Here is a 12749-nt window from a genome sequence, read left to right as displayed (position 1 = left end):
TCTATCTATCTATCTATCTATCTATCTATCTATCTATCTATCTATCTATCTATCGTTGGTAAGAAAGAGCCTCTCTCACTACATAACCCGGTCTGGAACTCTGTGTAGCTATGTATGCATCTATCATCTAAGTATCCATCTAAATATCTGTTTATGGAAAGAAAGAGTCTCATTGTCACTACATAGCGCTAACCAGTCTTACTGTATAACCCAGGCTGGCCTTGAACTTAGAGATGGCCATGGTTCTGCCTCTAGATCACTGGGATTAAAATCACTACTACACCTGGCTGCCGCACACCGTCTAACCCATTAAAGTTATAAGAATTTAGGAAAAATGGGTGTCATGGAGCTAGAGAGATGGCTCAACAGTTAAGAGCATTTGGTGCAGAATCCTGAGGAACACCGTCTGAGTTCCAGCAAGGGCCAGGTTCCAGAAGAGGCCTGTAATTACATCTCCAAGGGATCTAACACCTTATTCTGGCATCCAAGTGTACACAAGTCTGTGCACCCTCACACATATGTATATACAAATACATAAGTAAAATTATTTTGGGGCTGGCGAGATTGCTCAAGCATTTAAAAGCACTGGCTGTTCTCCCAGAGGACCAGGGTTCAATTTCCAGCACCCACACACAGCTCACAACTGCCAGGGACTCCAGTTCCAGAAGGATCTGACACCCTCACACAGACATACATACAGACAAAACACCAATAAATCCTTAAAATTCTTTAAAAAAAAAAAAAAAAAACAAAAACTCAACATCTGTATTTAGCATATTAACAAATATACACTTGCTTTACACCAAAGTTAAATCAGAGAGGAGAGTAAAGTATGGTTAACAAAATTGAGCCTGATGCCTGGTCCTCACTTGTAGGTTCAGTATTCAGGAGGAGCAGCAATTCAAGGTCATTCTCCACAATAAAAAATTCCCTGTCAGCCGAGACTTTCTCAAAAACAAAGCAAGTACAAATTTGATAAGATCACAAGATTATTTTGCTTTTTTTTTTTTTAATCCAAGTAAAGTGAGAAAACACAATTACAGTTTCACTTTATCCTGCCCGATTCTGAACCAATGGCCCCAAAATTCAAACTTACCTCGACAAGCATCTTCAAAATCCTGGGTTATGTCCACCCAGCTTGTGTTACTTTTCTCCATTTTTTCCGGGACGCTAAGCTCCCATCCTGAATCACCATCATCCACAGCAGCTTTCATAACCATTATGCCTGCAAAATGAGCACGGGGGTGAGGCAGGGGGTATGGCTTGGGCAGGAACAACAGCTGCCTAAGTACTGGGTCAAAGACTTCCTAAACTCTGTAGGCAGAACTCTTTTGACTCCATTGGACGGTACAGCAAAATAATAGCTCCGTGCAATCAGACCTCACGTAAAACGCCACTGCTGCTCACGTTCTGGGGGTCGCACCTTCCAGGACTCACAGTTTCTTCCAAACAGTTCAGAGATCTTCAAGCATCCCACCACAAGAATCAACTCCAGAGGCCGCGGCTTTCGACACTGGCCTCCAGGAACCAGAGCCGGCCCCTCCACTCAGCAGCAGCGGAGCATCCCCTCACCTGGCGGGCTTCGCAAGACCCGGGCCTGGCCCTGCCCTACACCCCGGCCCGTGGAGGGAGCGCGGCAGAGGCGGGGACGCGTTTACGCGGTGCTCGTGGGGAAGCGGCACCGGGCGGCCCTGGTCGCCCGGGCACTGGCCGGCCTCGCGGCGCACGGCCCCGGCTCCGAAGTGAGACGCGACGGGGAACCGGCCGCCGGTGCCCGCTCCCCGACGTCCTCCACACGCGACTTGCAGGGTCGTGCCGGCCGCACACAGGCCAGCCCGGTCACTTTCCCACGACCACCGCGCCACCACGGACCACCCGCACCACCACGCACCGTCCGCGCCACGAAGATAACGACTCCGGCACCGCCGCCGCCGCCGCCGCCCCCGCCCCCTCCCCTCTCAGTCCCGCCCCGCCCCGCCCCACCGGCAGAGCGCGCGCATGCGTGGGCCCTGGGCGCGCGACCCCGCCCCCTTCTCTCGGAACTCCGGGCTCCGGTCACGCCCCCTCCCTCACCTAGGCCACCATACCCGGGTCAACGGCCTTCCTCTCTTCTCGCGGGATTATAGCCCATCGCGAGACCGAAAGCCACGCTCCGTTTCCCTACCCCACCAGCCGAGACCTGGCCGTGGGCGGGACCGAAGGGAGGCGGAGCCTGTGAGCTTGCAGCCCGCCTTATCCGGCTGAGCTTCCGGGGAAACTGTGAAAGGTGACTGTAGGGTGAAGCGGTGGGGTGGAGTTTCCGATGGGAAGCTGCCGGCCATGCTGCATTTTGGTGATAGTGCAAGTTACGTCTTGTAGTCACCTGCGCGAGGACTGCGTAAGGAAAAGAAAAAAAAAAAGACATTTATATACAGCTAGCAATTTTCTTCCGAATTCAGGTGCTTTAGGTTTTTCTTAATAAGCCAGACCTCAAGTAAGTAGATGTTGTGTGGGAATGGATGGAGCTAGGGAGATAATCCAGGCCCTGAATTAATGAAGAAAAAGGACATGACTGCTTCTAAGTAATGTTGAAGGAGACAGCATATTGTAGATATGAAGGTGAGCATAGCCAGAGGCAGAGACGTCTGAGAGAGTCCAGAGTGAACATGACCCTGAGCTGGCCATGTGAGGAGATGAGGGAGGAGAGGGAAGAGGCCAGGAGGGAAAGGAGTTGTTTTTTTTTTTTTTTTTTTTTTTTTTTTTTTTTTTTTTTTTTTTTTTTGTTTTTTTTGTTTTTGTTTTTAAAAAGGACTAGGCTGGATAACATAGGGAAGGGCAGCTGGGTAAGTGCAGACTTTTGGGGTAGGGCGCAGGGTGTGCCAGGCATACCCTGTAACAGGTACAGACTGAGGGATGCTAGGCTAACCTGACTTCAGGTCCGCTTTGATATATTAGCTAGGTACCTCAGTTAGCCATTTGTCCTAGATTTGAGACCTAACGCTGAATATGACACACAGGTACTCTGTCATTGAGCTGTATATACATCCTCAGGCTTCACGTTGATTATTTAATTTTTATTTAATTATTATTTGTTTTTGGAGACGGAGTTGCTCTGTATAACCTTGACTATCCTAGACTCTTTGTAGATCAAGCTGGCCTCGAACTCCAAGAGATCAGCCTGCCTCTGCCTCCCAAGTGCTGGGATTAAAGCTGTGTGCTACCATGCTCAGCCTGATTATTTAAATTTTTTTTAAAAATTATTTTTCACATAGAGTGTGTTTCCTGTGGACAAGAACTTTGTTTTTATTAAAACTTTCCTAGCAGGCTGGAGAGATGGCTCCAAGGTTACAAGCACTAGCTGTTTGTTCTTCCAGAGGTCCTGAGTTCAATTCCCAACATCCACATGGTGGCGCCCATGAGATCTGGTGCCCTCTTCTGTCGTCCAAATATACATGCAGACAGAACATTGTATACATAATAAATCTTAAAAAAAAAAAAAGTGTACATGCCTTGAATCTCAGCACTTGGGAAGCAAAGGCAGGCAGATCTCTGTGAGTTCAAGGCCAGCCTGGCCTACAAAGACAGTCTAGTAGAGCCAGGGCTGTTACGCAGAGAAACCCTGTCTCAAAAAACAAAACAAGAAACAACAACAAAAAAAACTGTCCTAGCACCTAAGACATATAGATAGTTTTCACTGACTACATAGAAGACGAGAATGTAAAAAAGAAAGTACAGAAACTAGTTTGATGATCTTTTGAGACTCCAAAAGAAATTAGAAAAATGTGAACAGGGTGCATCTGAATTGTTCAATATTGTGTATAAGAGAGTGGCAAACACTAATTTCATAGATTCATTGCGGGGGGGAGTGTAGCTGGAGAGATGGATAATCTGTAAAGAGTGATTCCTCTTCTTCCAGGGAACTTGAGTTCTGTTCCCAGCACCCACTTCAGGAAGCACAACCACCTGTAAGTCCAGGTCCAGAAGAGCACCAGCATACAGGTGGTATACATATATATATAATATATATATATATATATATATATATATATATATATATATATATATATATATTCAGGTAGACACAGACATATACACATATATAAAATACATCCTTTACAATTAAGAAGTTATAAAGTATAAAGCTCTGTGTGTGCATATGCATGTGTGTGTCTGTGTTGCCGGGGATTTTAACCTAAGGCCAAGTTTTTTTTTTTTTAACAAGTGTTCTACCCTGAGCTAAATCCTATATACATTTTTACCTCTAGATTACTCGTTAACTAAGACAATGTAAATGCCTTGTCAGTGTTTGTTGTATTGTTTAAGGAAGGATTACCCCCAATATTCTGTGCATGTTAAAAATATTTTTCTGGATGTTTTTCCTTCCTTTTCTGGATCCATGGCTGTGGAGTTCCTGTAACTGCTGAGCTAACTATATTCCTTTCTTTTTCATAGTAAAGATTTCTCTACTCCTGACCACTGACTTTCGAATGGTAGACCAAGGTGCTATGCTCTTAGCAGGGACTTGTCAAATGCTGAAATCATTGGATCTCTCTGGGCCGTTTGTCATGAGCTGGTTCGGTTTCAAAGAGGAGTATCTATAACCCAGGGCCTTCGTGGACAGATATGCACACTGGATACTGCACAGCTATAGTGTGGGCATTAAAAGCTCCCCAGAGCTTTACCACCTCACCCTGTTCTCAAAGTCTGCCACCACCAGCTGTTGGGATTGGAGAAAAGAAAGCTGGGATGTGGGCAAGGACAAATCTCAACATCCATTATGACATTCTGCTACATTCTCTTTTACACAAGATACCCTGTCTCTATTGAATTATCCCTTTGCCATCCATGACAGCCCCTTGCTAACAACTCTCTCTGCTTTGCCCTTCCCAGTCTAAGTGGATTGAGCAGGGGCAACAGGGAACTACATGCAAGCGGGAAGGAGGTGTCGGGTCTTACACTTCGTGAGCATACCCTTCATCCTTAGAGAGATGTCTCTGTGAGTTCCTGAATGCACAGTGGTATGGGTATGTGCTGCAAATAACCTGATCCTTCGGAGCGATCGCTCGAAAGTCCCTCTGTCTGTCCATCTCTTCAGCTGTACTGTCTACTGTTTCTTCAACCCTGTGTCTTTTACAGAAATCCATACATTTTCACATCTCCACATCAAACACATAACTGGTTTTGTGAGTTAAGTGTCTGAATATACTACATCCCAGGGTCCTTACAAATCTGTGTTTTTGAGACACGGTGAATGGGACACACAGCCTTACTTGTGCTGTACAAGTGTTCTGTCACTCAGCTGCATCTCCAGCCATCGTTAACTTTTATTTTCAGAGAGGGTCTTACTATATAGGCCAGGCTGGACTTGAACTTGTAACTCTCCTGCCCAGGACTCCCCTGCAAGATCACAGGCCTGTGCCACAAGTGACAGACTATGTCATTTGCAGAGTTGTAAGAATCAGAGTTTTGTGAGCTGAAAAATTACATAATGCATGACTGTTTTCAGTGTTTTGATATCTCCATTGTTAAGTACTTCTTGTCTTATTCACTTGGCTATATGCAAGAATATTTGACAGCTATGGGACCCTTTAAACATATATGGAGGAAAAGATACTTACGTTGCTCTCTTTTTAAAATCCTATTCAGTGACTTTAGTTTTTAAAGCTATTATTGTGCTTTAGCATCTGCATTTCACAAGTATTCAGCATAGATGAAGAAAAAGATGTTTTAGGTTGCCTGAAAGGCAGTCCTTGTGGTGTTTGAGGAGTTGGGATTTTCTGAACAGATAAGATATAAAATCCAATATTTTAAAATAAATTGGCCCAGATGCAGGAGGTTGCATGAGACTCTATTGTGTCATGACCTAGTGGCTTGGGTCCTGGAACCCTGGCTAGGAGCAGTGAGGGACTGAAGAAAGAACAAATGTATGGTCACACATACAGTAAAGCCGGGATCAGGTTTGGATTTTTCCAACATAATTGCAATCTAAAACTTCAGTGCATTTATTGGGTACAGCATAGGGTGGAGTTAGCTACTGTCATAGGTGAGCAGTCTCAGGCTATAAACTCCCAGCAGGAAGGAGCTACAGGTGCTAATATTTGCACAGAGTGATCAGTCATACCTGGACTCCTGAGGAGAACTTTGTCACCCCTCTTCATCCTGGCCCACATAGGGAACTGGCTTTGCCAATGTACCATGAGTTGGTGATCTTGGCATTCTCCACATGGTGTGTCCATGTGTATATTACATATTCACTCACCCAGGGCTTCATCTGTTCTCTATACCTAATCTTATAAAGTCCTCTGTTTGTCCTTTAAATGCCACCAATAGAGTTCCTACTGCTGTGAATAGATACTATGACCACAGCAGCTCTAATAAAGGGGCTGGCTTACAGGTCAGAGGTTTAGTCCATTTTCATCATGGTGGGAAGGATGGTGGTGCAGAGGTAGACATGGGGCTAGAGAGGTAGCTGAGAGTTCTACATCCCGATCGGTAGGCAGCAGGAAAGACTGTGAGGCCCTGAGTCTGGGCTTGACTTCTGAGACCTCAAAGCCTGACCCTCAGTGACGTACATCCTCCCAAGTCACATGTACTCCAACAAGTCCACACCTCCTCTAGTGCCGCTCTCTATGGAGCAAGCATTCAAACTGCATGAGTTCGTGGGAGCCACTCCTATTCAAATGCTACGCGTACCTTCAAAAGCTGTAAAATGGGTCACCTTTTTAAAAGTTTTAAAGATTTATTATTATCTTATGTACATTGGTGTTCTACCTGCTTTTATGTGCATGTGAGGTGGTCAGATCTCCTGGGGCTGGAGTTACAGACACTTGTGAGCTGCCATGTAAGTGCTAGGAGTTGAACTCTCAGGTCCTTTGGAGAGCAGCCAGTGCTCTTGATCACTGCACCATCTCTCTAGCCTCTAAATGGTCATCTTACCTTTTAAAAATTAAGTATGAAAGGTCACTCTAATCCACATAATCCTTATATATCTGGCTGGGTCTTTTGTAGAACTCTGTCTGTGAGTGTAGGCAATCATGAGAGTTTTACATTTGTAGAATGTTTTCATGTTTCTATGCCTATTTTTTTTAGATTTGCTTACTTTCCTCATTTTATTTTATGTGTAGAAGTGTTCTCCCGGCATGTATGCAAGTGTGCCATGTGAGTGCCTGGTGCCTACAGAGGTCAGAAGAGGGTGATGGATCCCCTGGAACTGAACTTCAGAGGGCTGTGAGCTGCCATGTGGGTACTTGGAACTGAACCTCTGTCCTCTGGAAGAACAGCAAGTGCTTTTAACTCTTCAAGCTCTGTGCCAATTATTTTTAAAATGTACTTGATTACAAACAAATGAGATTCATACTCATTGGTGTGATTCAATACATTATCTATTACATAATATTTATATATGTGTTTTGTATATAATGTGTTATAATGAGAGTAAACAAGTAAGAAGTGGTGTATGCCTATAATTCCAGCACTTGGGAGGCTGAGGCAGGAGAATCATGAGTTCTAGGCTAGCCTGGAAGATATAGAGAGACTCTGCTTTCTTTGTTTGTTTAGAGGGAGAGGGCACACATTTAATGATTCATTACACTTTGATAACTTGTTTTGGCAGAGTTCAGGCCAGCCTCAGGCTCATGCACTTGCCAGATAAGTAAGCTGATGATATTCAACAAGAACAGCAGTTTGAAGCAGAGCTTCATGCACGGGCCTTCTTCCAGGTCGGCTGGCTGGCAGGCATGCTTTTCTCACCACCTGGAACAAAAACTTTCTCTCCAAGGCAAATGAAAAGGTGGGTAGGGAGTATTTTTACTTATGACATGAAAATACAAAAACATCAAAGAAAACTATCAAAGAAGTCTACTTCCAGAAAAACTGAGGTAGCACTGCTTTCTCTGCATTCAATGCTTAAGTGATTTTCAGTACAATGTGTTCTTCGTTTTTTTTTTTTTTTAATACAATGTGTTCTAACAAAAACCAAAACAACTGCTCACTTGATTGACAGGTACAGCATGATGATGGATAAAGGTGAAATGCAATAGGTCAGGGAAGGAATGAGCACGAATTGAGGAAGATAAGGGTTTTGGCTAAGTTAGTTTAAAGGGTTGGGGTGGGGAGTCAGACTGCAAATGCTCTTGACTGAACATGGCTTTGGCTCTCCAAGAGCTCCAAACTGCCTAGAAATTAATGCAGTGGGGCTAACAGTTAATGATGTATTCATGTCTGTAAAATCTTTTAAAATAATTATTACAACCTAAATTCAGCCATGTAAACAGCACTACATACAGTGCAGACCTGCCCTGAAAAACAATGTGCAAAGCAGATCTGGCACAGTATCATTTTATAATCTGAGTTCAACCTAACATAGTGGCTCCACTCCCAGGCCCAGGCCTGCACCCTCCCCATAAAAACAAAACAAATCTAATCAGGTTGGGAAAGAAACGGCAGTCTTATTCTATCTGAAGCCTTCAAAGAAAGGTACACAACATATAGCCAGGTGCAGATATTTCGAGGGATTTCCCACCCCAAAAAACAAGAAACCAAATAAGTGAAGAAAGTTCCTAAAACATGATACAGCATTTTGAGCCCTTTCAAATACTGGGCAGAGAAAGGTGTAATGTAGAAAATACCCAGATCTTCAGTAATTTCCAGAAAGGTCCGCAGGCAGATCCTCAGTGCTGCTTCTGGAACAGAGCGACTGAGTCTGCTCCTCTGGACACAAGCCCTTGGGCCTAGAGCTGAGTGCACCTCTCCCTTCTGCTTCTCTTTTCCTTCTCTCCATTCCCCACTCCACAAAACAACTGGCCAGGCCCCATCTTCACTGTAGTTGCTGAGGTCGGGGCCAATCACCTGAGTGAAGTTAAGAAATATGTTCCAAAGTGTCCTGGGCAATGCCCTTGATTCCCAAGGGGTTCTCTCTTAGGAAACTTAGCCACTGGTCCACTACCAGAGAATTCTTCTGGGTAAATACTAGTTTCCACAGGGCAATGGCTATTTCACGATATAATGACCATTGCCCTTCTTCAGAGTTCAGGCCAAACTGAAATGTAAACCTATAGAGATTCTTGAATTTCTCTTCTTGTTTGGTTTCTGTTAAAAGACTAGAGAACCCTGTACAGATCTCATCAATGCTGTCTGCAGTTACTGCCTTACAGCCATCAAAAAGCTCCTCCCTGGTAAATTTGTACATGGTAGCAGCCTAAAACTTCCAGGCCAAGAGCAGCACTCGAAATTCCATAGGATCAACACATAGGTCATTGCAAAAGTGCTCATGCCTTCCTCCAAAATCACATCTTCCTGTTCATCCTTGTAGCACCTGAAACAGCTCTTCCAACCTCTGCAAGGAAGAGTCCTCAGCATTGGTCCTGGACTCTTCCCCCCCGCCCAGCATCTCCAGAAGATGTTGGCAGCTGGCAGGCCTCAGTGGCTGGTCTGCCACAAGATGGCACCTGTTCCTCATGGTGGCCAGCCCCAACCCCGCCCCATCCTTCCCCGCCTCCTGTGTGACTTCCTGCTGGGGTCCATGTCTCCATTCTTGCTGCCCAAGGTTGATGAAGTATTCTTGCACTTGGTGACACACTGGCCCATGATGGTGGTGGCCTGGCCTCTAGAGTGGACCCCTCTGGGACAGATGCCCTCGCTGCCTCTGGCCCATATACTTCAACATGCCATCAATTAGAGGAGCCAGCCAACAGCTGCTCCAGAGGCTCCTCCAGTCAAACCCTTTCTCTGGCTTTGTTTTCTTTTCTTTCTTTCTTTCTTTCTTTCTTTCTTTCTTTCTTTCTTTCTTTCTTTCTTTCTTTAAAGAAAACATGACTCAATGACACTTGGAAGGAGTAATTAGTGAAGCATCCCAAATAAAACCTACTTCAACACTTTCTTATAAAATGGATAAGCAAAACAAACAAAGCCACTGTCTATGTAACATATTTTGGATGTGGGTAAGAGATTATGTCCGTTACAGACCATGATTGGCAACATTAACACAGCTCTAGTTTTTAACCTCCATAGAACATGCAGGAATTAGGGCTGTTGAAAATATAGCAATTTGTGAAATTTAAAGTTAGTGAGGATTCTAAGAGCATGTAAGGGATATCTCTGCAGTAGACATGGGACACCATCAGATTCATTGTAGTGTTTGTCAGAGCCCAGACCATCCTGTAGCCTCTTTCTGTCACAACAGCTGCTGTGAAGAGCAGACAGGGTATGATCTGCAGCAACCTTTTTCCCACTCACAGCTGTGCCAAGAGCCAAGCCCACCATCACCACCACTCCTGGGAATGGGTTCTTCAAGGTAGCAATGCTGTAAGCAGAGGCAGGTTAAAGCTGCCAGGACCTTCAGGGGACTAAGCAGACTAAGCATTGTTCCTCCAGAGTTTCTTATCTGGAAATGGCTTTGGGACTTTCCAAACACCTGCCACAGCAGAATTAGGTCTAGGTGTGTGATAGGACCAGTTGCCTAGTTGTGCTTACAGGGGTTTGGCCAAGTTGCCTCTCCTAATCATCCAGAAAAGCTGAAAAGGGAAACTTAGACTCTAGGCAGCCCAGCACTTGAGTACAATGTGCACAACAAGGTTATACATTCTTTGATAACTGTGTTTCCATGTCAGCAGGGAATCCTGTGTCTTAAACAGCATGCTCAAGGTTGTATAAAGTACAACAGATTTATCTTCAGAAAAACATCTGATAAACGAGAACAGCATTTACTCTAACCATTCCCTAGAAATTGAGGAAGGTCACCAGCGTTCCTGTGTTCCTTCCCACATTTGTCAGCATTCTAGATTCCCTTCCTGAGAAGTATCAACATTATATGTCTCCAGGCCCTTGTCAGAACTCACTATAGCCTCACAGCACCTTAATTCAAACTCCAACAGTACACCTTTTCCTCCCTACTCTCTCAGAACAGGCTGAAGCTTTCCTTCAGAACCCTACAGGTGTTGCCCGCTGAAAGATCCCCGGAGGGTATCTTCCGTCAGAGAGACCCCCTCCCAAGGAACAACGAGGCCATTTGGATGCAAACAGCAAGAGGCTTTTATTTTGATACACGGGTACCCGGGGCGAAAAGTCATTCGAGAGACTTTCGCGCCCCCTGGGTGAAAAGCTGGGGTTTTTATAGGGTTTTTGAGCAGAAGCACTGGTACAGAAGCGAGAAGCATGGTTACAGGGGGCTGATTGGTATGTTTACATGAGACCACGATTTGCGTCAAAGTTTGGCAGGTGCACCAAGATTCCAGAAACTGGGTGGTCAAGGGGGTTATGATGACCCCTTGACGTGGCCCGCCACCTGTTATTTTATTTTTCTCTATCTTAACTGAAACAGTCTCACAGATATCCATGAGGGTGATTAACACAAACTGTTTTTAGTTTGACTGGGGCAGCCTGACCACAGATATCCCAAGTGGGTGACACAGCTAGGTTTCTCAGTAATTTTCCAGTTCCCCACCTAGCCTATAGAGTTTTACAAAACAGTGGTGTCTCACAAAATGGCGTTAGCTATGTTTAACTTAGTGTGAGGCTGGGGTCTTTCATTCCCCCATTTTCTTTTAACTTAGAATGGAATCTTCCATTCTCAGGCCTAGGAAGAGTTAACTTCTGTCCCCTGCTGTTTGAGCTGATGATACTGTTGGGTTAACACCAACGCTTGTATGACAGAGAGCCGGTCTTTCATGAACTGGATCAGCCAATTCAGAATACAAGGCCCAACTAGTAGAATCAGGAGAATTATGATTAGGGGGCCCATGAGGGAGGAAACGAGGGTGGTGAACCAGGGGGACCGACTAAACCATCTCTCGTATCAGCTCTGTCCTGACTCAAAGAATTGTTGTCTCTATCTGAGTCTTTTTCTGAGTTTAGCCATGTTATCTCTTATCAATCAAGTATGGTCAGCAGCTAAGCAGATGCTCAAGATAATAGCTAATGCCAGGGAGCCACTTTTGACTTAGCATTTCAGCCTGTTAGGGGGGATTTGGGCGGAGATCCGTCTTCTGGAGCTTCTTCGATGCTGACCGTTGGACCGTAGGCATCAGGAACTAGGGAGGCTGAAATGCCAGTCAAAAGGCTGGGCAATAGGGCAGTCCCAAGCATCTGGTTAGTTGATCCACCGGAAGAGGCAGGGAGCAATCAGGTCAGTTTTTAGGAAGTCTAGATCTCAGCTTGTAGTCCACAGCTGATCCCAGAACAGAGTTGAACAGGTGAAAATCTGCTGAGACAAATTTAGACTGGAGACAGAAGTTAAAATTTATCTATTAAATTGGAAAGATCAGGGAAAATCTCATCTGTGATCCTTTTGAGCTATGTCAGATCCAGGTCAAATCCTGAAACTTATATGAAAATTTTTTAGTACACAAAAGGAAATATATAATTTTAAATACTCAGAAAAGTAACATATCAGCAAATTGAACATTTTGAGAGTAACAGGTAAAACTGCATCCCACTGAATAAGTATCAGCTGTTTGTTTTATAACCTTTATATATAACTTAAGTGTGTCTACGGTAACACTTTTTTTCTGTGGGCATAGCTGTTGGTAATTAGCCACGAATGAAGCTTGGCCATTTTTTTTTTTTAGCATCTTTTAGTCTCTATCTTTATGTTTATACTGGAAAGTTAGGCAGAAATACATTACTGGCTTTAGTGCTAAACCCTGGATGTTTGATTTTTTTTTTTAACAAAGCAATTAGAAGGAATAGGTTTAAGATATTTTTGTGTCAAAATCTATCTCAGAAATGGCAGATATTAAGAATATCATACTAAAAGCTATGACTTTTGTGTCAGA

The 12749-nt window shown here is 44.4% G+C and overlaps 1 protein-coding gene, 1 long non-coding RNA gene and 1 pseudogene across 10 annotated transcripts in view; 1 reads left to right on the top strand and 2 right to left on the bottom strand.

The window, feature by feature from the left end:
* The window catches only part of Naa35 (N-alpha-acetyltransferase 35, NatC auxiliary subunit), a 53175-nt gene extending 51086 nt beyond the window's left edge, over window positions 1-2089 (bottom strand). Inside the window, exons 1-2 of one of the 6 annotated variants that reach the window (XM_055629135.1) lie at window positions 2074-2089; window positions 1097-1225 (exon numbers count right to left, since the gene is read on the bottom strand). In XM_055629135.1, coding sequence (XP_055485110.1) covers window positions 1097-1220 — 124 coding nt within the window. In that variant the 5' untranslated portion in view covers window positions 1221-1225; window positions 2074-2089. The other 5 variants (XM_055629133.1, XM_055629132.1, XM_055629136.1 and 2 more) reach the window with 5 other exon arrangements.
* A 206-nt stretch (window positions 2090-2295) lies between these two features.
* LOC129692903 (uncharacterized) lies at window positions 2296-7374 on the top strand. 4 transcript variants are annotated; one of them, XR_008722782.1, is made up of 4 exons: window positions 2296-2473; window positions 3896-3978; window positions 4432-5003; window positions 7104-7374. It is a non-coding gene; the product is annotated as an uncharacterized LOC129692903 (long non-coding RNA). The 4 variants fall into 4 exon arrangements; XR_008722781.1 differs by having other exon boundaries at window positions 2296-2598; window positions 4870-5003; XR_008722780.1 differs by having other exon boundaries at window positions 2296-2598; window positions 4432-4975.
* A 1240-nt stretch (window positions 7375-8614) lies between these two features.
* LOC129692778 (DCN1-like protein 3) lies at window positions 8615-9564 on the bottom strand (annotated as a pseudogene).
* Window positions 9565-12749: the final 3185 nt, after the last annotated feature.

This window comes from Psammomys obesus, unplaced genomic scaffold, assembly GCF_907164565.1.
Source record: "Psammomys obesus unplaced genomic scaffold, mPsaObe1.curated_primary_1811, whole genome shotgun sequence".
In the NCBI taxonomy this organism is placed as follows: Eukaryota; Metazoa; Chordata; class Mammalia; order Rodentia; family Muridae; genus Psammomys; species Psammomys obesus.
The sequence above is the reverse complement of the archived record's forward strand: the minus strand, read 5'-3'. Positions and strand labels throughout refer to the sequence as shown.